Genomic DNA, 26,766 nt, shown 5'->3' with positions numbered 1-26,766 from the left:
TGGTAGTATACAAAGGGAGAAATATTAATCAATATCAAATATGACTGTATAATTTAGTGTGCAAATAATTTCACCTGTCTGCAGAAAAATTGCGGTAGTGTGAACTGTATTATAAATATGACAAAAATATGATTTATTGATTAAACACAAAAAATGCACGTCTAATCCAAATAGTACATAACATTACTTAAAATCTATTCAATAGATGTGCAATAGAGTCTATTTCAAGGGTGGCTGTGGTTCCAGTTGACTTTGGGCAAGCACCTATGTGCTACTACGGACTGAAGGCTGCCCTCTACTGGCTACTTTGTAACCTACAGTAAGTCAACACAAGGCGACCCAGAAATCCCCTAAAGTAAACAGGGAATTTTTCTCAAATGTACTAGAGGAAGTCCCCCTAAAATGTCCCAAAAGGTGTGGAAGCATGCAGAAAATCCCTAACGTGAACAGGAAATTCTCCAAAAATGGTGAGGAAGCAACCCTGGAATGTCCCAAAATGCACAGGAAGTCATCCGTAAGTACAAGGAAACAGCCCCACAATTAACTCATTAGGCATCTCATTCTTTTGAAGTGGGAGGGCTGTCAATGTGCATCTTTACGTCTCACTGACAGCGTTAGACATCCGATCTATTTTGACTGAGGGGGGACCATTGGCCTCTCTATGCAATTAGATATACAATCAGTGGATTGCTGTCAGGTGCGTCTTGTTTCAGCAGAAATCTAATTGGTTAAACAGTCTGTGTTGGATTGGTCGGAACAAAAACCTGCACCCACAGCGGCCCTCGAGGTCCGGATTGCCCAGGTCTGTTTAGTAAGGTCACAATCGAGTGACCTAAAACATGTACTAATAGGAAGTGCGTAACTGACATCACAAAATGGCTTCGCCCATCAGATGTCACTTGAACAGATTGTTGATTCATTCAAAATGGTGGAACTCTCGCCCCATAAATGGCAACCAAAGTAAGGCCATCGTCAATAATGAGCATAATCAAAGGGAAACAAATGTTTTTAAATGTATAAAATAATCACAAAGTCAAGTCATTGTTGTATCAACAACGTTCTTCCCCAGCGTCATTTTTTTGAAGCCTTTGTCTCTTTAAGAAAAAGAAAAGTCGGGCAGGCCCTTTAATCCTTAGGCTGACGTCACTCAGCCCTCAAGCCCCGCGCGCTGATTGGCTCGCGGTGACGTCAACCTGATATTTTCCTATTTTTTTCCCTGCCCGACGACTAAAACATGACCTCATCGCGTTAGTTTTTGCGAAAGTACTCCAATGTAGCTTTGGTAACCGCCCCCAGCCTCCCCAACACCCCCCCGGAACCGACACACGGACGTCTTAACACGGAGTTAAACGACCCGAGTCGGCCTTTTAGTGGTTGTTTTGAAGCAAGACAAGTGAAGCGCTCGCTGCTGGCGCTGTCATGCCGTGTCAGCTGCGCCGTGCCCGGGGACGTGAGCGGCCGTTCTCCCCCCTCGCGCGGAGGCCCTTCCGGGACTGCAGGACCAGCACGCGAACCCCAGGTAAGCTTAGCTTAACTTGACGCCTCGCATGGCGCTGTTTCACTAGAAAATATGTCGCTAGCACGCGTGTCTCCTCTATGTTTTTGTTTTTTCCTTTTTCGCGCGCATGGCTCGCTAACAGTGCTAACTACCGTTAGCATTGTTAGCTCGCTGATATTAGCGCTCCTGCCCCTCCCCTCCTCTTTCTTCCCTCCTCCGGGTGCCCCTCCCTCCCCCACTGTCAGTCGCGCGCGTGCGTGCGGGCGTGCGTGCGCGTGTCTTCTTCGATGGTAAGAAAACGCGCTGAAAATGATGGTCTCGGTTCATACCGGGCGAGAACTGGTCGATTAATCGTCCCCCATTGCAAGGTAAGAAGGGCATTGTTCAATGCCGCTTTTGCTTTCAAGTGACTGCGTCGGTTTTTTTTAAATGCATGCACGCACGCGCGCACGTACACGCGCGCGTCCCAAAAGATACGACAGGTCCCATCTCCGTCTGCAAGGAGGCCAACACAAGAGCAAATCCAAGAAACTGACTGTATTCGTCCTTTGCCCAATGTTGTCAAGGTCGATTGAGAACAATGGCCGTTTGTCCTCCATCTTTGATATAATGTGTCAAACGGGCATCTGTCGCATTTGGACTGGCAGCGAACGATGGCGACCGGCCTCCCTTCCACCGTCACCGTTCGAGAAGGACCAAAACAAAACAACAACAAAAAAACCCATCCGCTATTCAGCAAGGGTCGGGAACCTTTTTAACAGAGAGAGCCATAAACAATTCCTATTTTCAAATGTTATTTCTTGAGAGCCATACTCCAAATTTCAAAGTAAAAATACACAAAAATGTGTGCTATCTGTAGTAATGTCACCACTTTTAAAGTACAAACGTTCTCTGAGATCTTTTGACAACATTGCCGCGCTGTTGCTAGTCAATGGGAGTATGCATGCAGAAGAATCTAATGAAAATAAAAATGTTTAAAGCCGCACTAGAGGTAGTTTGGGACTGAGCTCTCTCGACAGCGGTTCCCATATTTTACCTCACACTTTAGCAAAGAGCCATATGCACCTATCAAAAGAGCCACACATGGCTCCCGAGCCATAGGTTCCCTTCCCCTGCGCTATTGTTTGGGATTAATGGCAATCAACCACGATTTTATGTACATTATTTGGCCTTTTTCGCATTGATTCCCAGTCAAAATGAATTGGACAACTAAGGTTGTCAATGATAGGAGATTTTGGGTCGCTTAGTTGATCATTTGAGGGCACTTGCAGGTCACTTTCTGTTGTTTTTAACTTGCTGTGCATTGCTGGTGACAACCTTCTGTTGGTTTTTAGCCACTTTAAGAGGATTCCCTGCTCGTTTTGTGCACATTTGGGTCACTTCCTGTTTATTTTAGCTAGGAATAAAACATTTGAAGAATAGAAAAATTGCATGTCATTTAATGGTTACTTTTTAATTTAAAAAAAATCAAAACTCAACTGGAGAATTTTAAGACTTGACCCTTGAATTTGGAATTTAGAGGCGGGTTTCCAGTGTCAATGATTTGCTGCCATTTGACGTCAATGGAAGACTTAAGTTAGCTTTCAATTCATTGATTTATCAGATATAATTATTCAGCGTGGCTAGTTTAGTCAAAAGATAAAGATGGTCTTTGTTTTCCGGGAATAAAAATACTTTAACTGTTTCAATTATTTTTGGTTTCTTACGTTTTAGTGATGGAATTTATTTAGGTGCATTTTTTTTTTTGTCCGCTGTAGTGGCCAAATTTTTGTCATGCTAATCAGTTGGGAATTTTTATCTGATGACGTTGTTGTCGTCGTCATTGCTTTATTTCCAAACTATAAAGGCATGAAGGCAAAGGTGTTTTGTCTTTTCTTTGTGCGTAGATGCCAGCGATTGAATCTGGCACTTCCAGTTATTTCGCATCGGAAAGCAATTGAGGCCACGCTAAACCGGTTCTTCGGGTTCCTCCGTTTGTCCTCCGGGCAGAACTTTGTGTTCGCGCTTTTACGCCGCGTAAAAAATCGCGAGATCGCTCGTCCAAACGGAACCGTCGGACCCCCCCCCCCCCCCCCCCCCACGTTCCCCAACCCCCATTCCTCCTCTTCCGCCTGTCTCCGTGGCAACAGCGGAATCTGCCGCGTCTCGCTCCATCTTTCCGCGGCGCCTCTGCTCTTGCCCGTTGTCGCTTCCTTCCTTGCTTGCTTGTTTCCACGTCCTTCCTTCCTTCCGTCCGTCCGTCCACGTCCTTTGCTCTCGTTCGCCGTTTCGGTAACGACGGGGGAGGGAGATAAAAAAAAGCATCTTTGGAAGGTGAGCTCGTTCCGCATAATGCTTGCCTTCATTCAAACGGCAGCTAGTGAAAATATCCTTGGATTGTGGGCCGCACAACAAGCTTAAATGTACTCGACATTCTGTTGCATTTCTCAGCATTGGCACGAGGTGAAGTTGGTCATTCCAACAGTGGCTCTCTATTACAGATGCTCCCCTACTTACGAACGAGTTAGGTTCCAAGCGATTGTCCATAAGTTGAATTTGTTTGTAAGTTGCTCAGTGCTATATTTTGTATTATAATTTATATTTAAGGCCTATATAAGTATATTGAAGGTTTATATAAGTGCATTTGTATGTTTAATGCACTTCTATAAACCTTCAATATACTTATATAGGCCTTAAATATAAATTATAATACAAAATATAGCACTGAGCAACTTACAAACAAATTCAACCTATGAACAATCGCTCGGAACCTAACTTGTTCGTAAGTAGAGGAGCGTCTGTATTAATCCTGATTCCATCAGGTGGAAAAGGGAAAATGAGTGGTTTAAGGATTGACTTGAAAGAAGGAAATTGACATTGAATTGAATGCCTTTATTGTCATTATATAAGTACAATGAAATTTCTCATGACTCGGAAAGTGGCGTGGACGTCTATCGCTGTGAATGGCGGGCCGGGAAGACCCATCAGTCAGCTGACTTGTTTTTTTTTCCCTCCTCAGGCGCCATGAATCTGTCCTCACCTCGCTCCAGGGTGCCCTCCATCCTCTGACCCCGCCCCCTACGGGTGGTCCTCTCGCTCTCGCTCCGCCCCTCGCATTCTGACCCCTGGCCCCCGACCCCTGGCCCCGAGGCGACCTCTCCGACCCGACCGAGCCGATGGCGGGGGAGAAAGGCCCCGGCAAGCGAGGCGGCATGGACATCAAGCGGCTGGCCGGCCTGATCCAGAGGGGGAGCGCTCGCCTGCTGGTCATTGACAGCAGGACCTTTTCCGAGTTCAACGCGTGGCACGTGCAGGGGGCGCTCAACGTTTGCTGCTCCAAGCTGGTCAAGCGGCGGCTGCAGCAGGACAAGATGGCCGTCACCGAGCTGTTGCAGCCCAACTGCAAAATCAAGGTCAGCAGAAAAAAACAAAACAAAAATGTGCATCTTGCCTTAAGCTTTCTTACCTCTTGTTTTCCCTTTGCCACCTAAAAAAATCCAAACGCTGAATTCAATAGGGCACCTAATAAGTTCAGGTCCTTTTCTTTCTTCAATCTGTGTTGTTGTTTTTATCCCTAACCCACTCTTGTTTTCCCTTTTCCGTCTAAAGAAATCAAACAAATATATATATAAAACAAATGTCAAAACCCAATTTTGCCACCACCGAGGGATTTTTGCCCCTAATTCAATCCTACATGTAAACAAATATTTCAAACTGAATAATTTTTTTTCCCTCATCCGTTCCCTATTTTCCCTTTTCCACCCCCAAAAAAAACGGGTCCTGTACAACAATTTAACAACCTTGGCACTAAATAAGTTGAGTGATGTTTTTTTTTTTTCTGAGCAAAACCACATTGCCAAATAATTTTTTTGCCCTCCCTATATTTTCCCTGACAATTGACCTTTTCCACCTCTTAAGTAATTTTCAAAAAAGCACAACGGACCCCCCAAAAACCCCAATTTCAGCTTCCGAATCAGTTAAGACAGGTGTCAAAGTGGCAGCTTGGGGGCCAAATCTGGCCCGCCGCATCATTTTGTGCGGCCCGGGATAGTCAATCATGAGTGCCGACGTTCTGTTTTAGGATCAAATTAAAATGAAGAGTAGAGATGTATATTACATTTCCTGATTTTCCCCCTTTGAAATCAATCATTGCCATTTTTTAATCCATTTTTTCTGTTTTTAGTTCAAAAATGATTTTGTAAAATCTAAAAATATATTTAAAAAAGCTAAAATAAACATTGTTTTAGATCTATAAAATCGGAATATTCAGGGCTTTTAATCTATTTATAAAAAAAAAAATCTAAATATTCTATCTAAAATGGTCCGGCCCACATGAAATGGAGTTGACGTTAATGCGGCCCGCGAAACAACCCGAGTCTGACACCCTTGAGTTAAGACGAGTGCCGGTGCCGCCTTTCCAGGTGGTTTTGTATGTTTTGAGTGTCCCCGGAATTGGACACCAGGTTTTTTTTGTGCCATCTCTTGCGAGCGTAACAGCGTTTTTTCCACGCGGCTCGCCGACTCTCGTATTTTAAGTCACGGCGTGAAACTCAATGAAGTCTACGAGAAGAAACCCAAAGCCCAACAGGCCCGCGTGATGGCGTCTCACTTACGTGGGAGCCGCCGTATTCCGTGACCTGACGCCAACCGACTGGCGTGGCGTCCGTAATTGCTCCTATTGTTGCCCTATTCTTCCATTGGGATGTCACGGAACGCCATCCAATACGCGCACGCCGAAGATAACGTCAGAGCTTTGAGGGAATTTTGGCTTTTGGGCTTGGTTTCACTTCCCTTTACTCTATTGAGCAATCCACGTGCGACTCGTCCTTCCGCCAATGTTTTGATTTCTCTCGGATGACGTCGCCTGCGTCATGGCTAGCGGGCACACCTGCTATTTTCCATGACGCCTCCATTTATCGGATTCCGTCTCAAATTTATTTATTGCGTTGCGGTCCAACCGCAAATTGTCTTTCAAAAATAGATCTTCCCCTTCAAAACATTTTCAAAAAGCTCGATACAGACGCTCCCCTACTTACGAACGAGTTAGGTTCCGAGCGATTGTTCATAAGTTGAATTTGTTAGTAAGTTGCTCAGTTCTATATTGTGTATTATAATTTATGTTTAAGGCCTATATAAGTATTTGAAGGTTTATGTAAGTGTTTAAGGCTTGTATAAGTAACACGCATTGGTTTGTACTGAAAAAAACATTTAATAACATGGAGAGAATACATACAGTACTGTATACATACATGAGAGAGAGAGATTTACTAGAAACTGGCCGAAAGAAGCTATCTAATGACGATTGCACTTTTCTTCTTTTTTTCATCATAAAAGATGCGGTAGCACTGTATGGCATCATTCAATTGATTGGCAAACTTTGTGCAATGTTCAATATTTGGGTCCTGCTGCTCCATCTTTATGTTTAGAAATGGTATTGACGGTCAAACGATTCAAGTTGTATTCACGAGCATTGCTCACCACTTTCTGACGCGCATCAAGCTTCGTTATTATTGCCACTTTGGTTTCAAATGAAATGGCTTGCCTCTTCCTTGCCCCTCCCTCAATAGAAGCCTTTCGCTTTTCACCAACCATATTGAATAATGGCTGCACGAGATATTTAATGATAAAAATGAAAAAGGTTCTTTGCGCACTGGAGGTACGTTCACGCACTTCCGCACTGCAACGAAGTGGGCAGAGGAAGGTGGATGCTAGCTTAGCTGAGCTCTCACAGCGCCAGGCGTCGGTATTAGCGGCGGAAAGAAGCGCTACTCGGAAAAAGGCGCGCAATACAAAATTGAACTTACGAACATTTTTCGTAACTCAAATGTTCGTAAGTAGGGGAGCGTCTGTACTTTACCTTTTAGCCAACATTCCCAATTTTGACAGTGACTGGCAGTTGACAATGACGATCAAAAGCTTATTTTTGTTGTTGATATTTTCCGCTACGCTAGCACTAAACTCCCAGTGACAAAATTCTACACAAAGTATTGAGACGTGGCCCGGAAATTGGAAGCAAAAGGAGCATTTTCCCCCTGGGATATTTATTTATTTTGGGGGGGAGGGGTTCGAGAGACACCAACCCCCCTCCCCCCAGTAAAGCGGATAAGGCTCGCGATTAGCGACGGTCTGGATGAAGCTGGAACTAGCCAGAGTGCCACGCTTTTGTTATCGGCTAAGCGTGACATCATCCCTTTGTGCAGGCCGCGGGCTCGGCACGCGCGGAGTTAACGGGTGGGGGGGTCGGAGGGGGACCCTCGGCCCCCGGCCCGCGGCCAAAGACGCCATTGTGTCTCTTTGTCGGGGAAGGGTTAGGGTTTGTAATGTATTGTTTTCCAGAAAGCCACACATAACCAAATAACCCTTTCCAGGTTCTTTACAGAAAAAGTCAGGAAACAAATAATAACACTATTAATGAAATAAATAATAACTAAATAACCCTCTCTGAGTTCTTCACAGAAAAAAACACGAAATAAATAACACTATTTTCTTCAACGCGTCTGGTGATTGTACTCGCCGACAGACTTACGGCATTAAATGCATCTTTCTTCTCGGGACACACCTCCTCCGCGACAGCATCCATACATTTCTTAACAAACTCTCCGTCAGGGAATGGGCCAAATGTGCTGATGGGCCGTATCTGGCCCGCGGGCCGTAGTTTGGTGACCACCAAGGAATTGGACGTCTGTCACCGTCCACCGCCGTTTGGAGACGTGCGGGATTAGCGCCTCCGTCCGAAAGTCCTTCTCGGGCGACCCTATCGGAGCAATTAAGGGCTCGTTTGGCCCAAATAGCGAGCGCTAGCTCACTGCGACCTCCCAACAATAGAAGCGGAGCGGCCCGGGGCGCATTCTTCATCATCGTCATCGCATCGGCGCCAGCTGTCAGTGCCACTCGATGACATCATTCGGGGGGCACGCCACGTGCCGCCCGAGTCCTCACATTAGCCACGTGACGGCGCTAGCTAGCGCGTCGTCTTTCGCTAGAGAGAAATTAAAACTCACCCAATGGGCCGTTTTATAGATGGCAATGTATGAAATAAAATGGTGAAAATAACATCCAGAGAGAGAGAAAAATAGTGTGCGGTTCATCATTTTATTTGTTGCTTGGATCCAAACCTAATGCAAAAGTGCCACTAAATGGCTTTGGTTTTACTTAAGTGAGAGGTTCTATTCAGGATCTTGTGTTATGCTGAAAATATTGATGCATTTCTAAAGTACCGCATTTTCACGACTATAAGGCGCACATAAAAGTCTTCAATTTTCTCCAAAATAGACAGGGCGCCTAATAATCCAGTGCGCTTTATATATGGACCAATACTAAAATTGTTATCACGATAAAATAAAATGAATCAGTTGATTGGGTACACCGACTCTACTCTTCTTCGACCAATTCTCCAAGCATTCCTTGTTTACCTGCAGTGTTGTTGCGCCAGAGCGTCACTGCGGACGCCACTGGGTGGTGGTAGTGTGTGTGTGTGTGGGGGGGGGCATCTGCCGGTTGCACAGACTTAGAAGAGAGACTCTTGTAATGCTGCATTCTGCGGCGCCACCTTCTTACGTCACTCACTTTTACTGCGCCAAACACTTGAGATACTCACTTTGCTCATTCACTGCCATAAAACAAACATAAAAGGTGTCAAAACTGTGCCAAAGTTCACATTCCCCCCCACACACACTCATCGACCCTCTTGTTTTCCCTTTCACGCCTAAGAAACCATCACCAAATTCAGATGTAGCTTTTGAACTACCCTCTACATTTGCAGCTACATAAGATAACATAGCAGAGTTCCAAAAAGACCGGCGACCAAAAAGACCGGCGACCAAAAAGACCGGCGACCAAAAAGACCGGCGACCAAAAAGACCGGCGACCAATTGACCGCACACGCAAAAAATGGTCACATGACGCCTTCCCGACGGCCGCTAAACACAATCAAATTGGTGGATCGGTGTTGGCACCGATCCACCATCCATTATGAAGGATACGGCGACAGAAACGTAAATATCATCTGCGCTCAAGCGGATTGGACCTTTCGTGCCGTCAATGGCGGCCAATTGTGCTCTGTTAGCCCGGGATCAATTGCTATTCCGTTCCGCTCCGGTCGCTCAAAGAGGTCCTTTTCTTTTGTTTCTCGGCGGCCGGTTCCGCTTCCGAGGCCGCCTCTTGGTCACGTGACCGAAGCCTGCCCGACGACACGAGGCGGGCGGCGGAGGATGACGACGACGGCGGCGGCGACGGCGTGCGCGCCCTCGCTCGTCTCATTCGTCCCTCCGTTGAGGCGACATCAAAATGCATCAATTCATCTTTTCAAACGTGATCGCAAAAAAACAAAGAGCTATTTTAAGACTGTGCAGGAGAGGGAGGGAGCGAGGGAGGCTTTTGACTCCCATATTGGAATTTAAAAAAAAAATCTTTCTTTTTCAGATGATAAAACACTACTTTTTGATATAAATGTGGATTTTTACACGTGAATGACCTCCATGTCTTTTGGCGTAATATCTATCCCATTACAGTGGTACCTCGACATACGATCGTAATCCGTTCCGAGACCGAGATCGTATGACGAGATTCTCGTCACTCGAGCGGACGTTTCCCATTGAAATGAACAGAAAACGAATTAATTGGTTCCAACCCTCTGAAAAAACACCAAAAACAGGATATTGGATTGGAAAAAATGTTTTATTTCTTCTAATGTAGACCAAAGTGGGGGGGGAAAACGGGTGTGGAAATGCAAAGTCCGCCCAGTGCTTGTAGATATATTGTTATACACGAAAGAGATGCAAAAAAAAGACAGTGCCATGGCCACCTGGCTTGGTCGCATCACCAAATTTTGATCGCATCTCGGGGAATTATTCCATCGAAATTTCCGTCGTAAGATGAGAATATCGTATGACGAGCGGTCGTATGACTGTCAAATGTATCTATTTCTAAATGCCGGGCGTTGTGGAAAGGTGGTGGTCCCGTTTTATTCTTCGCTCCTCCTCGAATAATGACAACTCATCCATCCTAGCACATTGACTGATATTGAATTTGCCTTTTTTGGGGCACAGGTGGAACTGGGCAAGAAGCAGGAAGTGGTGCTCTACGACCAGAGTTCCAAAGACGTGGCTCAACTGGCCAAAGACGGATTTGTGCACATCCTCATGAGCAAGTTGGAGGGAACCTTCCACAAAGTCTCCCTTCTCACTGGTAGGAAGCTGCTTACTTCTTAGCCATGTCTTATTCTGCAATGGCACTCTTTTGCCTCGAGATGTCACTGTTGCTGACTCCAATTGGGCGTCTCGTCGCCGACGCTCGCATATTTAACGGCCAGACGTGTTCGTTTAGCCCGGGGGTCTCCAAATTATTCCAGAAAGGGCCGTGGTGGCTGCGGGTTTTCATTCCAACCTATAAGGGGAAAGCTTTCCACCAATCGGGTGTCTTAAAAGTGCAATCAGTGGATTGCAGTCAGGTGCTCATTGGTTAAAGCAGGGGTGGGGAACCTTTTTGACGAAGAGAGCGACAAACAATTCATATTTTCCAATGTTATTCCTTGGCAGCCATACTACAAATTTAAAAGTCAAAATACAGACATGTAAACGAGTGCCTTTTCAATTTTTTTTATAGTAATTTCACCACTTTTAAAGTGGAAAAAAATACTTTTAAAAAGAATTTTATGCTGTTGCTCATCAATGAGAGGATGCATTCCAGAAGAGTCTACTGCAAAAAAAAATGAAGATTAAAGCAGTTCTAGATGTAATATCTCAGTTCTGTCACCAGCAATTTCCATATTTTAGCTCACAGGTTAGCAAAGAGCCAGATGCACCCATCAAAAGAGCCACATGTGGCCCGTGAGCCATAGGTTCCCTACCCATGGGTTAAACTGTTTGTGTTGGATCGCTTGGAACAAAAACCTGCACCCACAGCGGCCCTGGAGGACCGCTTTGCAGACCCCTGCTCACTTAAGCTACTCTCTCTCATGTCATTTTATGGTAGAAAATCTGAGGGCGAGCCATAACTCACGACACTACAATTCCATTGAAAATGGAACAGAATTTGAGAAAACAATAGTCCTTCCAACATGAAAGATAATTCAAAGACCCAACTTTTATGGTCTGATGAGATCTGTCTTATGACATGTTGGATTGGTTTGGCCGAGCGAGCGAGCCCGTCATCTGCTTGTTGTTTTTTGGGGGGCCTGGACCACACATTTCACGTAAAAAAATGTCAAAGGATAGGCTAAGCATAGTTGCGATTTTGCTCAATTGAGTTCCAGGTTACACAATGCACTGTTAGTGCATCAAAGTAGAAGAGGTGAGGTCATGGTCGTCGCCACTGCCGCCACCGCCGCCACCGCTGCCGGCCTCTCCTCAACGCGGCCCTTGACACGGAGTACAATGAGCTACACAATCCGCATTCAATATGCGCATATGAAGTAGAGCGAGGCAAGAAAAGGCCAGCTATTTGGGAGCTGAGGTAATGCTCCTCCTTTCGGACGCGCTACGTGCGCTACGAACGCGGCCGGCCGGCTCCCTTCAATGTGCGGCCGGGGTGGTGGCCTTAGCCCTCCCACCGTTAGCGCTCCTTCGTTCAAATTGGTTTGGACGTCCAGTCCCGGTAAAACCACCCATTTTACCACCTTGATGTTGCCTTTTAAGAGCTAGCTTCCTTAGCCGCCGCCTCCTTTTTCTGGCCCCTCCTCCCCATTAGCTCTGGAGGATTCAATTGAGCGGCCACCTCGTCCTCCAGGTTAGCCCCCACTCCGCACCACCACACTTCTCCTGTTCGACCATGGCGAGAACAGGGCGCTATTTTTAGGCCCAGACTCCCGCGGTGGTCACATCTGGCGCCGGTCGTGCCAAGGTCAGGACGTGAAGCCAATGAAAAAGGGTGACGGAGCGCAGGTAAATAAAGCAAAGTGAATATGGAGGCTTTATTTATGTAAAAGACAATTTACAAGTACATCGCCAAATAGATTGTTAAGTAGATGACGTCAGGTTTTGCACGAAAACCAAACGGATGCAAAATGTCCATATTGTGGAAATATGGGACAAGAGTGACATTTCCGTCAGCCAAAAGTGGCGTGATGCGCTTGATGTCATTTTTTTTTTGCCTTGAAAAAAAAGCCCTTCATCTGCATGTGTTTCAAAGTCTACACACTGCCAAATGTTTCCACCATGACGTGATCTCGTCCCGTCCTCCTCATTTAACTCCTTTTCTTCTTCTTTGTCATTTCTTCTTCTTCTTCTTCTTCTTCTTCTTCTTCTTCTTCTTCTTCTTCTTCTTCTTTTTCTTCGTCATTTCTTCTTCTTCGTCATTTCTTCTTCTTCTTCTTCTGTGTCGTCGTCATTTCTTCTTCTTCTTCTTCTTATTCTTCATCGTCATTTCTTCTTCTTCTTCTTCTTCGTCGTCGTCATTTCTTCTTCTTCTTCGTCGTCATTTCTTCTTTGTCATTCCTTCTTCTTCTTCGTCATTTCTTGCTCTCCCGTGGGTCACTTCCTGTTGATTTTCTGGGTACTTGCGCGTTGGCTGCCCTTTGGACCACTGGGAGGGCCCGATGATCCAAAGCCAATTGAGATGATTTAGACGTCTATTGTTGTCACTGAGTTTGGCTCACGTACTCACGGGTCACTTCCTGCTCCTGTAAGGACCACTTTGTGGAAGTTTTGGATCTTTTCCAGTTGGTTTTAGGACTTTAGGTCACTTCCTGTAGATTTGGGGGCTTTTTTGTTGTCGTTGAAGGACGTCCCATCTATCGATAAATGAGCATTTGTGGTTAAAATGATTTGGACTGTACCGATATCAACGGGAGGTGCTTTGTGTTCATTTTGGGGCCACTTCCTGTCCATTTGGGATACATTTTTGGGCTGCTGCCAACCCCTCCTAGTCCCCATGGATTGGACAAGAGGTCAAGCAATGACCTGGGGTCATTGGCTTTGGCTAGCTTAACCGCTAACTACCTCAGGCCCTTGGCATGGCAGCTGTGTATGTGGGCATGACATCACTCTTCTAACTGATCCCTTGACAACGTCCACCGTCAACACACACACACACACACACACACACACACACACACACACACACACACACACACCATCAAACCAGATCTCCTTGCAAAATGGTCTGCTTTTTTGCACAGGTTCTCAAACGAGCGACCGTTAGCTCGCGTCTTAAATTCGTTAACGGCGACATTCAAAGCAACCGTCACCACATGGTTTGTTTTTTGGGAAAGGACCGACCACGGCGTAACACGAGTGACACCAGAATTTAACTTTGAAAGCCGTCGTTGGCGCCGAAACGTGATCTTTTCTCGATCTAGCGAGTCAAAGTCGCACACAACCTGTTTCCATTTGGCGCTAGTGCGTCACTGCCGTTTTATAAGCTTCATTTTTGTCATTCCATAGTAGAGTCCCAAGCGTCACACGCAAAATACACGATGAGGTTTTGTCGTTTTCCCCACTACAACTTGGACATCGCTCTCCGTCCATGGCAGGCAATAGTTAAAAGAAGGTGCTTGATCTGTTTGCTTCATTTTAGGGTTGTATTTTAGCAAGCAATCTTTTAGGAAGATCATTTTCTAACTTAAAAGAAAGATTTCCCCCCCCCAAAATTTTTTTTTTACCCAGCAAGAAACTGTTTTTGACCTAAAAAAATAGCAAGCAATCTTTTAGGAAGAACATTTTCTAACTTAAAAGAAAGATTTCCCCCATAAATGAACAAGTTTTTATCCATCCTTCACCAATTTGTGACCATTTTAGACCAAACGCTCACTAATTTGCATCCCCGCACCAAAAAACACTTTTTTACCCAGCAAAAAACTGTTTCACTTCACATATATTTTTTTTATAGTCGCACATGCTTATTAATGACAGTTGAGCGCGCTGACCGCCGAGCTATTCTGCACAAACGTTGTGACTGTTTGAAGCTTTCATTGCTTTCAATTGTTCAAAAGCGTCCGTTTTTCGGGGGTGCCGCAGCGTCCGAACGGCGCTCGGGTACCTGCGACAAGCGGCCTAGCTTCCCCCGATAGAGGCCGCCTCGCATATTTCTTGCCTGACGAAGGAATGCGGTTACATGCCTTGGACGTGAGCTATGACGGAACTCTGGGAGGGAGCGAGACCGCCGGCCACGCCCCCTCCCCCGACCACGCCCCCTCCCCCGACCACTGAGATCATTCACCCCCGAGCGCCGTCGCCCTGCCTCGGTCCTCGAGAGACGAGGGAGGGAGGGAGGCGTTAAACCACGCCCACTCCAGCCGGCCGGCCAATGGGAGACGCCGAAAGCCCGGCGGCAAAACAATAGTCGCCGGCCCTCCTCGCCGCCGACTCAGTGAGACGCGCGATAGCGCCCGCGCACGGTTAACGCCTGGCTTTGCGCCGTTCCTTGAGATTCACCCCCGAACGCCACTTTTTTTTCTGGGAGGAGGAGCCTCCCTTTTATTTTGCAGTCGTTTGGGTTTAAAGAGAAAACAACACATCTCCAGGAGGACATTATTATTATTTTTTGCAAGAGTTGTGGAGGATGCCATTGGACGTGGTGATCGCCGGCGCCGAGAATCGCTTTTGGACGGATCCGCGGGGCGCCGACATGAGGTTGAAGATGAGGGTGCGCAGGATGAAGGAGGGGAGAGAGCTCCGAGGTGCGTAGCCACGTTCCCCCCCGCCGGCGACAAGACGGGCGCGCCGATCGGACGTCCGTCGCCGGCGATCGAGCGTGCGTCCGTTGGGAAACGCGTCAATTTAAAGCTACCAAATGGAGCGTCAGTTCTTTCGTGGAAAGTGGCGATGAGAAATGTGCTCACCCAATGCCATCGATGGAGATATTTGAGTTGCCACATTTGCCGTTTTTTTTTGCACTTAAGTGAAAAAGTCATGTGTGACATGAACTTATTGGTGTCGGTGTTGGCTGTAGGTTAGCAGTTAGCCAGTAGAGGGCAGACTTTAGAATGGGTTTGATTTATTTTTTTTATTTGTATTTTTATCTATTGAGGCATCTTGTGAGGATAAGCGCTTTGGAAAATAATGGAATGAGGTTACTTATCTGTCAGCCACTTGACATCTAGCTCTTTCAATGGCATTGTTGGCCACAATATTAATATATAATACAATATAATATATGTAAATCATATTATATATATATAATATACATATATACATATATATGTATGTGTATATATATGTATGTATATGTATGTATATATATGTATGTATATATATGTATATATATATATATATATACATACACACATACACACATATATACGTACATACATACATACATACATACATACATACATACATGCATACATGCATACATACATACATACATCTGTATATATATATATAAAAAATATTGTATCAACATGTTAGCCCCATATTTTCCAACAGGGCTAATTTTTTTTATTCAATAATAATTGAATGAATTTAGCATATACTCAATTATTTTTGGGCTTAGATTTGATGACCTGTCATGGATTGTTACCCATTTTTTTTATTTTCCCAAAAAGTGAAAGAATCAAGTTGTTTTTTAATAGGTCGATGTTAACTATTAATTTGTGGCCTGCCATTGACAGACATAGATGTCCGTTGAAATCAAGTGGGAGGAGTGATCTACCATTGACGCTTACTAAACATGAAGGAAGGACTGGATATTCCTGTTTATTTTTCATTTATGATGTATTGTGCTTGCATTTTCCCATTATAATTAGGATATTTTTAGTCAGTACTTTTTTTCTATTCTATTTCTATCTCTATTTGTCTTTTTGTTTATCTTTGAAAGACCCAACACTTTATTTGGCATGAATTTTTCATCTCATTTCTCCTATATTTTTCCATTCTTTCATTTTTGCATTGGCAGGCAAAGGGTTAAGGAAAGGATGACATCACCCCCTTCCCCCTCCCCCCCCCCCCCCCCGCCTCATCTGGGCGCTGTCAATCTCTTTTGTGTTGTGACAGCGACCCGCCTTTCCTTTCTGCCGGCCTGCCATTTGCCCTCCGTGCGGCCGAGTGGGACGCGAGCAATGATGTCATGCGCGCGGCGGGGGCGGCTCGGCGCGCTAATGTTCCCCAGAGGGGACAGCTGGCCCAATGGCGTCACGTCTACCCTCGCGTGAACTCCGGAGCGGGGGAAGGGGGTGCTTGACGATTGCTTTAAATGCAATACGAGCCCAAATGAATGATATTTTCATGGCCGTAAAGGGGGGCAGCAGGACCTGTTGGAATAATGATTCATACCATTAAATCATTATTAGTAATATTTAATTAAAACTGGAAGACATCGTTCACATAACTGATTACAACTTGCAAGGAGAATACACTCATAACGCGCCTTCGTTCAAGAGGATTCTGAAGAGCGGCATACTCTTCTTCTCTCCATTTAGTCGCGCCATACTCAAAACATTTCATGTCATCTGATTCAAAACAATTGCATAAGCTAACCAAATAGCACCTTTAAGGTCAAAAAACAACTGTGTTGCCGAAAACAACTGCGTAAGAAATTGCAGAATAAGCATAATACTTTCTTTATAAGGCAGGGGTAGGGTACCTATGGCTCGGGAGCCACATGTGGCTCTTTTGATGGGTGCATCTGGCTCTTTGCTAACCTCTGAGCTAAAATATGGAAATCGCTGGTGACCGAACTGAGATATTACATCTAGAACTGCTTTAATCTTCATTTTTTTTGCAGTAGACTCTTCTGGAATGCATCCTCTCATTGATTAGCAACAGCATAAGAATCTTTTAAAAAATATTCATTTTTTCCACTTTAAAAGTGGTGAAATTACCAAAAAAAATTGAAAAGGCACTTGTTTACATGTATGTATTTTGACTTTTAAATTCGTAGTTTGGCTCACAAGGAATAACATTGGAAAATATGAATTGTTTGTGGCTCTCTTTGTCAAAAAGGTTCCCCACCCCTGTTATAAGGTAAACAAAGCAGCCGTATTTTTAAACAATAACGCGATTATCGCCCTCTGTCAGAGTCCAAGTCAAAGCAAATGATGAGTCCCTTGTAGATCAACATCCTCGGCCTGGAACAAGGTGTTCTGTTGCCGTAAATAGTCCTGAAAACAATGAACTGGCCTCGAAAGCAGCTGTGGGGGAAAGCGCCCTCTTACTTGGTCCCAACATAAAGCATGAATTAATTTATAGCCTTATTACCTATTAAAAATGCTTACAAAACATATAGAAACATCCCAGAATAAATCCAACAGGACCGTTCTGCGTACAACGTGCATTTTGGTCCAAAAATCTGAGCCCGGGTCGAGCCCGCACATCTGCTACCCGTCGTCAAAATTGGAACATTTTGAATTGGCCTGGAGTTCACCGGTTAGAAACCAGGGAAAGCGGCCAATGAGAGCTGGCTAGAGGGAAGAAGAGCGTGTGTGGGGGGCAGGGGGGGGCTGTCATTAAGCTCTTGCATAAGCAAGGAAAATGGAAAGGGAAAAAAAGGAAGGCCGCCTGGAGAAGAAGCCATGCCGCATGGTGCCCTCCAATCCAGACCAGTTTCCAACAAACCAAATCAAAGACTAGACTAGCCGCTCCACTTTTGCTTGCTGGCTTATTCACTTAGTAGTTAGTCACATGGCTGCTTTCATAAGTAAAAAAAAAATGCAAACTCTCTAAAAAGGTCTATTTATTGGACACAAATGTTTACGCTTGGGTACTCGGCCGTTTGGTCGCCGGACTTTTGGTCGCCGGACTTTTGGTCGCCGGACGTTTGGTCGCCGGACGTTTGGTCGCCGGACGTTTGGTCGCCGGACGTTTGGTCGCCGGACGTTTGGTCGCCGGACGTTTGGTCGCCGGACGTTTGGTCGCCGGACGTTTGGTCGCCGGTTGTTTGGGTCCGGGCAACCAAACGTCCGGCAACCAAACGTCCGGTCACAGTACGCTTGACATTGAAATACCAAATAGGATCAAACATAGGCATTGCTTGGATTATTTTTCATTTAACGTGACGGATTCTGCAAAAGTTGTTTGTATTTTTGGCCAGAAATCTCCAGGGTTATTGTTGTTCCTTAACTCCAGTCAACAATAGTTATTTCAGATCATCTTGTTTTCACTTTATTGTTTCCACAGTGGAGCTCCAAAAAAACGTTAAAAAAATTGCAAACTCTCTAAAAATAGTCTATTTATTGGACACAAATGGATACGCTTGACATCGAAACACCAAATGTTTCATTCAACGTGACGGATTCTGCAAAAGTTGTTTGTATTTTTAGCCAGAAATCATTGGGATTTTTATGTTGTTCATAGTCCTTAACTCCAGTCAACAATAGTCATTTCAGATCATCTTGTTTTCACTTTGGAGCTCCAAAAAAACGTTTAGAAAAAGTTGTTGGGATTCTATTTTTAGCCGGCCGCACTCCTCCAGGTTGCCAAAGGGGGCTCACGCGGTCGCGCCTTGACGCCGTCTGCCGTACTTGTAACCATCTTCTGGCATCCGAAAGGGAAATGCTTGGCCGGTGACGTGACAATCACCCTCCAACCCTTTCCCTGCACACACACACACACACACACTTTCGCCATCTTTTTTTCTTGGCGTCAAATCTCAGGATGTCGTTGTTCCGTCAAGAAATCTTCTCAAACGTTCAAATCGACCGTTTTCTACTAGAATAGTGTCAATGATAACGCTTTGGCTGCCATTGATGGGGCTAGATGTCTTAATTCATTTGAATCAGCTTTGGGAAGTGATTTGCCGACATTGCATAACTGCAAAAAAAAGTGATTTTTCTAAAAATGAACATTTTGACATCTACTTGAACATGAAAGCGGGATTGAGGGAGGGCGGAATCCAAACATTTTCTTCCATTAGCTGAGTAAACGGACTTTTTGAGGGTGGCTCGGCCAGCAAAGAAGAGGCTCTCTTGTTCTTGCGTCGCGTGGCCTCTGGCCCTTTAAGAGGCTCCACTTTTGGCATACGTGCGTCTCCGTTTCCTGCATGAGCTCATGTCGCGAAGAAAAAAAAAAGAAGCCAAAGCGGTGCATTGCGTCAGGCTCGGGGAATGAGAGAGGCGCCGTCAGAGGGGGGCCGCGCTAACGGCTCGGCTAGCGTTAGCGCCCTTCCCCGTAGCGTACCACTCGAGAGGAAAAACAAGCTAACACAAAATGGCTAGAGGGACATTTGTTTCCAAAGTCACTGACATTATGCATCAGGTTTTTTCTTTTCAAACTAAATATTGTTTATCATTTCATAAGGGGGTGGGGCAGGGGTCGGAAATCTTTTTGACATAGAGAGCAATAAAGAATTCCTATTTTCAAATTTTATTCCTTGAGAGACATACAGACGCTCCCCTACTTACGAACGAGTTAGGTTCCGAGCGATTGTTCATAAGTTGAATTTGTTCGTAAGTTGCTCAGTGCTATATTTTGTATTATAATTTATGTTTAAGGCCTGTATAAGTATATTGAAGGTTTATATAAGTACATTTGTATGTTTGTTTAAGGCTTGTATAAGTAACGCGCATTGGTTTGTACTGAAAAAAACATTTAATAACATGGAGAGAATACATACAGTACTGTATACTGTATACTGTAAATAATAAATCATACTTTTTCTGCATTAAACATCAAGTTAGAGGTAGTGTCAGCGCCATAGTGCCGACGTGACGCTCCTATTGGTGCATTCGGGACTCTGCTCTGTCACCAGCGCTTTAAATACATATTTTACCTCACAGGTTAGCGAAGAGCCACATGCACCCATCAGAAGAGCCACATATGGCTCCCGAGCCATAGGTTCCCTACCCCTGGGGTGGGGGGTCATATTGTCTGCAGCTTTGTGGTGGAGAGTAACGAACGAACGGTTGTTTTGTGCAGGAGGCTTCGCGGCGTTCTCGTCCTGCTTCCCCGGCCTGTGCGAAGGGAAGCCACCGGCCGCTCTTCCCGTCAGCCTATCGCAGCCCTGTTTGCCCGTGGCCAACGTGGGGCCCACTCGCATCCTGCCGCACCTCTACCTGGGCTCCCAGAAAGATGTCCTCAATAAGGTGGGACCAAACTCAAAAGCGCTCATTCAAAAATGTCTCTTTTCCTGAGTAACTGGCAGGGCTGCTTGTTTAGAACCAAAAGACAATTGTTGCGCTATTAAAAAAATCACTTTTGAAAAAAATTCAATCAGTCGTCTATTATGATCCGACAGCCGTTTCTGACCACCATAAAAAAATTCAACTCTCTACGTTGCACGGTTTGGACAAACGTAGCGAGAGAATCTTAACATACACCCATAAATCATGCTTTATAAGGATTATAGATCATGCTTTAAATGACATGATTCTTACCAAAAAGAATGGGCGCTCTAAAGCTTTGTTTTTGGCTCCTCCTCCTCCTCGGCAGGATCTGATGTTTCAGAACGGCATCACCTTCGTGCTGAACGCCAGCAACACGTGTCCCAAGCCGGACTTCATCAACGAGAGCCACTTCATGCGGATCCCGGTCAACGACAACTACTGCGAGAAATTGCTGCCCTGGCTGGACAAAACCAACGAATTCATCGGTAAGTCTCCGCCCCCGTTTGTTATCCCTCCCGTGACTTCCTCGATAGTGGCCTTAGACTAAGGAGCGTTTTGTCGCTAAGACCACCTTGTCGTTTCCTCCTGCCAGACAAAGCCAAGGTGTCCAACTGCAGGGTGATTGTGCACTGCCTGGCCGGGATCTCGCGTTCGGCGACCATCGCCATCGCCTACATCATGAAGACCATGGGCCTGTCGTCCGACGACGCCTACAGGTACGCTAGCCGATGGGACGACGGTGTGGTTTTGGTTCAACGGAACCCAAAAAAATTGAGTCTTGAGCAATGTATTTGTATTTGTCGGGTTCATCGTAACCCAAAACTGACCCGAGGAAACTCTTTCGGCAGGTTCGTCAAGGACCGAAGACCGTCCATATCCCCCAACTTCAACTTCCTGGGTCAGCTGCTGGAGTTCGAGAAAGGCCTGCGACTGCTGCGAGCGTTAACGTCCGACCAGCTCCCGGAAGGCCTCACCGAGGCCGAGGGCAATGGCGCCCGTCGGGAGGGCGAGAGCTCGCCGGCGGAGCCCCCGAATCTGAATCCGGAGCCCCAGGCGCCGTCCCCCTCCTCCCTGCGGCGGGGCTTCAACGGCCTGCGCCTCTCGGCCGACAGGATGGCGGACACCAATCGCCTCAAGCGCTCCTTCTCCCTGGACATCAAGTCGGCGTACTCCCCCGCCGTCGCCGCCACCACCGCGCCGGCATACTCGCAGGACCTCCCCAAACTGTGCAAGCTGGACAGCCCCGGCTCGCAGTCTCCCGTCTCGGACAGTCCCGGCTCCTGCGACTCGCCGGGGAGCGAGGGGGTCCGGCGCCCCGCTCCTTCCAGGTCCAGGAGGAAAGGCAAGCAGGGCCCTGGCGTCTCGCCTCTCCCCTTCCGTCGACACCCGCCGGCGCCGCCCCCGCTGCGCTCCCCGGGGGGCCCGCCTCCAGAGGCTCCCTCGCTCCCGGTGCCGGGCCCCGGAGCGGCGTGGACCCAACGCAGGGAGGGCGCCCGGGCCGGCACCCCCGGAACCCCCGAGGCGGACGGCGGGAGTCCGTCCCCGGCGTACGCGGCGGCGCGCTTGCGGGACGAGGCGGCCAGGGAGAAGCCGCGGCGGGAAAAGCGCGACTTTGGCGCCGCCAACGACAAACAGTTCAAACGGCGCAGCTGCCAGATGGAATTCGAGGAAGGCATCTCCGAAACGCGCTCCCGGGAAGAACTGGGCAAGATCGGGAAACAGTCCAGCTTCTCCGGGAGCCTGGAGATCATCGAGGTGTCCTGACCCCGGGCGCCCCCGGGGACGGACTCCCGCGCCCTTTGGGACGTCCCGTGGAGTTAACTGTGTTTTGGACACGGGGCGGACCGACGGGCCCGCCCGCCGCTCCGAGTCCGGGCCCCCGAGGTAGATATATCGTCAAGACGTGAGGCTAGATGTCTCACGCCGGGCCACCGGGCCGGACGGACGTGGGCGCTCGTCGGCCACCCGTGGCGGGTCCTTTGTTAATCCGGCCTCTGCTTTAAAAGGACTACAGCGTGGCCGGATGATTCGCCTAAAGACGTTTCGCCGACGGACGTTTGTCCGTGCTAAAAGTCTTCTGTCCCAACATGGCCACCGATGGGTTACTCCAGAATTTTACGGCGGAGCCATGAAGAGCCTCCCGTGATGAAGTTTTCCTGTCCCACGGAGTCAAATGGGGAAAATTGTATACTGACTGGGGGAGCGTAGCCAGTGAAGTATTTTTGAGCCGAGAAAAGATGGCCGCTCGGCGGAATAAAGGCGAAAGAGACGGTCCCGTCTCATTTTGCTTTTTTGCCTCGGAAGATGACCGGCCGGCCTCACGCCCGCCGGGACGCAGCTTTGGACGGTCTGTGTAGAGCCATTCATAATGTTGACTTTTAATTTATTGGTCATTCTGGTAATGAGATCTAATATAATGTTTTGTGGATTGATTTCCTGATTCTTATTTGCTGTATGCTATTTATGAACGAAGCGTGGGAGCCAGCAATACGGCAATACGGGCTTTTTTGTTGTTGTTTTTCTCCCTTACTTTCCTTCTCAGGGGAGCTCGGGGTGGGCCGGCTGGCACCACGCCATCCCCTCTCTGCTTATTTATTTGTGCGTTGTCCTCCACCGACGTTTGGCGCTGCTACCACTTCTGAGAGATTCCTTTTGTGTGCAAGTCCGGCTCCCCGAAAACCTAGTCCTCCTTCCCGGAATTATTTATGATATAGAAGAAATCCCATACAGGCTGTCCCATTTGCTATTTCCGTCAAGTTGTAAATAGCAAGGCGTGCAAGAACACTGAGTTTTGGAAAGGAAAAATCCTGCTAGCTAGGCCGCTCGATGCTAAAAAAAATACCTCAGGTTCGATTGAAAGGCTTTTCTCCGCCCCCAAGGCCCTCCCCCAATCCATGTTTTGTGAAAATGAGACAAAATACAGACGTGACAAAATACAAACTCTCCTGCGTCTTTTTTTACTCTTTCGAGTTCGACGAATCAAAACAATCTGCAGGAAGTGACCTAGCAAATCCCCCTTGAAGCATCACAGTGTGAGGAAGTGACCAATCCAGTGGCGGTCCGTGCATTTTCTCGTAGCGCCTTCAACGAATCAATCCAACCCTCAAAAACTATTTTATAGCTATAAAACCTCTACTGCAGCTACAGCTGCGATACATAAAAAATCATCAATAATAACCTCATACAATCGGCCATTGTGGGGTGAGTTTGCTTGTGCAGCTCGCTCCAGATACAGTTTGGTAGCTCTGGCTAGTCCACTCTATCACTAGCCAATCATAGTTGGTGAAAGCGATGACGTATCCTTACGCCTGCGAGAAGGCCTGGTGTCACCAATTCGAATTCTGATTGGTTAAAGCAACAGTCTTATCGACGCTTGTTTAATGCAGCAGAGCCTGCAGAAGTGATTGTGAAGGCCTTGAGGCAGATTTCTGACCCTGGCAACAAATAATGGCTGAAATGTGATTGGTTAAATGCTTCAATATGAAAACACATCTGGAAGCAGTGCAAACAGGGGGGAAAGCAATGAAAGGAAGCTCACAGACCATTTGGAATAATAAGTATTGATGGACAAAATATAATATGATTCAGATATTTCTTAGGCCAGCAGAGAAGGCCCTGACGGCCCGCCACTGGACCAATCCATAAGAAGTGTACTGGAAAGGCCCCAAAATCAACAGGAAGTGACCAATGAATAAAACAAAAAAAGTAAGAAGAATTAGTTTAACAACACAGAAACTAGAAATTAAAAAAAAGACTATTTTTGCATGTTTTTGCATTAATATATATATTTTTTTAAAGTTAAAAAAAATCATTTTCAAATGAATGAACATATATTTTCAAAATAACGTTGTAGCTGTTGAAAGAGGAGCAAAGTTGCGGCATGGGCAAACGTGAAGCGGCGATATCGACCGGCGGATGGATTTCAGGAAGCGACCTTGGGTGGCCACGGCTAAAAGAAGCACCTGAGCCCATCTCCGTTTCTGAGCTGACAGCGCAAGGACAAACAAATAACAAGCTGCGCTCAGCGGAAGCTTTGACGCAAGCGCTGAAACCAAAGTCTCTCCTTCTACTTGAAATCCATCGCATTGTCAATAGTGGCCACATGCTGAAGATTTTAGCCCATTTTTGGCTCACTTCTTGTATATTTTGGGCCAATTTGGATCACTTCCTGTTGATTTTGGACGATTCCGAGATCACTTCCTGTTTCCTTTCACTTCTTGCTGGGTTGAGATTGTCATTTCGTCGGATTGGATTGGATTGGATAACTTTATTCATCCCGTATTTGGGAAATTTCGTTGTCACAGTAGCAAGAGGGTGAAAATACAGACAGAAAAAGACATTTTAGACATAAATAGATAGGTAATAAGTAAGTTAATAAATAAATACATGAATAAATATATAAATAAATAAGCGTGTCTTACATATATACACATATATACACATATGACACACATACACACATACACACATATACACACATACACACACACATATACACACATATACACACATACACACACACACACATGCACACATACACACACACACATACACACACATACACACACACATACACACATACACACACATACACACACACATACACACATACACACGATACCTGATGCAAGCAATTACGTAAATGTATACAAAAGTTAACCCCAGCATGGACAAATATAGTCTTGAGGAAAAAAATAAGTATATACATGGCACAAAAACAACTATTGAATGAATACTATTTGATTGAATAATTCCTGTATGAGTGCAGGAACGATGGTGTGATTGTTTTCACAAGAAGCAGAAAGGGAGGAACCAATAGCGCTTCATTGTTGCTGAGAGAGAAGCAGTTCCAGCCAGTCTTCCAACTTGAATGAATTGGATGTCTCTCGTCGTCAATGGCAGCCAATGACTTCCTTTGCTAGGTAATGCATCTCGATCCAAGTGACATCTTGGCCCGCGCTGCCATCTGCCGGCTATTTGTAAAACTCCTCCCCATTGGGTGACCATCCTCGGTGAAACCGAGCCCCCTCCGGGCCCTGATTGGTGGCCTCCCAAGAGCCAATGGTGTGGCTCTGCCGCTTGTTAACAGGCTCTTCTGTCCCCCTCCGTTATTTATAAATGTCTGCGCGCACGCTTTGGTGCTAATGGTGCTAATGGTGCTAATGGTGCCCGCGTGAGGAATTCCGGCCGACGGTTAGGTCGTCGTCAACTTTGACCCGGCAGGTGGCTGACGAAAACACACCAGAGAGTTCTTTGGAGCAGTGGCGGTCCGTGCATTTTCTCGTAGCGCCTTCAAAGTGTAAGATCCACTTCCTAGCAGCATTTAATGATTACATACAAATACTGGAGCTTTTCAGATATCAGAACTTGGCCCACAATTGAAATATTTTTTAGGAATATAGCCATATTTCACTCACCAAAAGTCCTTTTTAACTGTACACAATATCCATCCGCCTTTCTTTCTTCCTTCTTTTATATCGCCACGAAGCTAATGCTGAAAGTCGAGCCTGTCCTGTCGTATTTCTGGCATAGTCCATCTTGAAAACGGCTTTAAATCAACACAACAATATATTTGCGTGTGCAGTTCGCTCCAAATACAGTTTGGTAGCTATGGCTAATCACTAGCCAATCATAGTTGGTGAAAGTGATGACCTATCCCTATGCCTGCGAGAAGGCATTGTGGTGTTGCCAACTCGAAATCTGATTAGTTAAACAACAGTCTCATCGACGCTTGTTTAATGCAGCAGAGCCCGCAGAACTGATTGTGAAGGCCAAGAGGCAGATTTCTGACCCTGGCAACAAATAATGGCTGAAATGTGATTGGTTAAATGCTTCAATATGAAAACACACATCTGGAAGCAGTGCAAACAGGGGGGGAAAGCAATGAAAGGAAGCTAACAGTCCATTTGGTATTATTTAATAAGTATTGATGGACAAAATATAATATACGATTCAGATATTTCTTAGGCCAGCAGAGAAGTCCTTGAAGGCCCTGACGGCCCGCCACTGCTTTGGAGGAACAATGGCCGCCACCACTTTATGCCAGTACCCCACTTTGCGGCCATAGGTCAGTGCACATGGACGCCTCGCCAAATAGAAAGTCCGTCCAATCCATTTTGAGTGGAACATTTGATATCTATAGCCTCATAACAATAAATAGGATTGGGCCAGCTCAACAGCGCCATCGTTCGTCCAAACCCGATGACTGCGTTTTCGGTCCCCTGGAAAAGGCAAGGTAGATCGACCTACTACTATGTTGGCTCCTTCAAAAGTATAGATGTTGGAACAAAAAAAACCAGGCGCATTAGATTAT

The 26,766-nt window shown here is 46.2% G+C and overlaps 1 protein-coding gene across 3 annotated transcripts; it reads left to right on the top strand.

Moving 5' to 3' along the window:
* The first annotated feature begins 1,197 nt into the window (after positions 1-1,197).
* Positions 1,198-23,393, top strand: dusp8a (dual specificity phosphatase 8a). 3 transcript variants are annotated; one of them, XM_077596397.1, is made up of 8 exons: positions 1,198-1,519; positions 4,497-4,890; positions 10,525-10,663; positions 14,964-15,092; positions 20,266-20,432; positions 20,779-20,938; positions 21,046-21,169; positions 21,302-23,393. In XM_077596397.1, exons 2-8 carry the CDS (start codon positions 4,654-4,656, stop codon positions 22,215-22,217), a joined length of 1,872 nt encoding a protein of 623 aa, XP_077452523.1. In that variant the 5' UTR covers positions 1,198-1,519; positions 4,497-4,653; the 3' UTR covers positions 22,218-23,393. The 3 variants fall into 3 exon arrangements, with proteins under 3 accessions (XP_077452523.1, XP_077452525.1, XP_077452524.1); XM_077596398.1 differs by lacking the exon at positions 1,198-1,519 and adding an exon at positions 1,706-1,866; XM_077596399.1 differs by lacking the exon at positions 14,964-15,092 and having other exon boundaries at positions 1,204-1,519.
* Positions 23,394-26,766: the final 3,373 nt, after the last annotated feature.

This window comes from Stigmatopora argus, chromosome 3 (genome assembly GCF_051989625.1).
Source record: "Stigmatopora argus isolate UIUO_Sarg chromosome 3, RoL_Sarg_1.0, whole genome shotgun sequence".
Classification (NCBI taxonomy): domain Eukaryota; kingdom Metazoa; phylum Chordata; class Actinopteri; order Syngnathiformes; family Syngnathidae; genus Stigmatopora; species Stigmatopora argus.
This window is presented reverse-complemented; position numbering and strand designations above follow the sequence as displayed.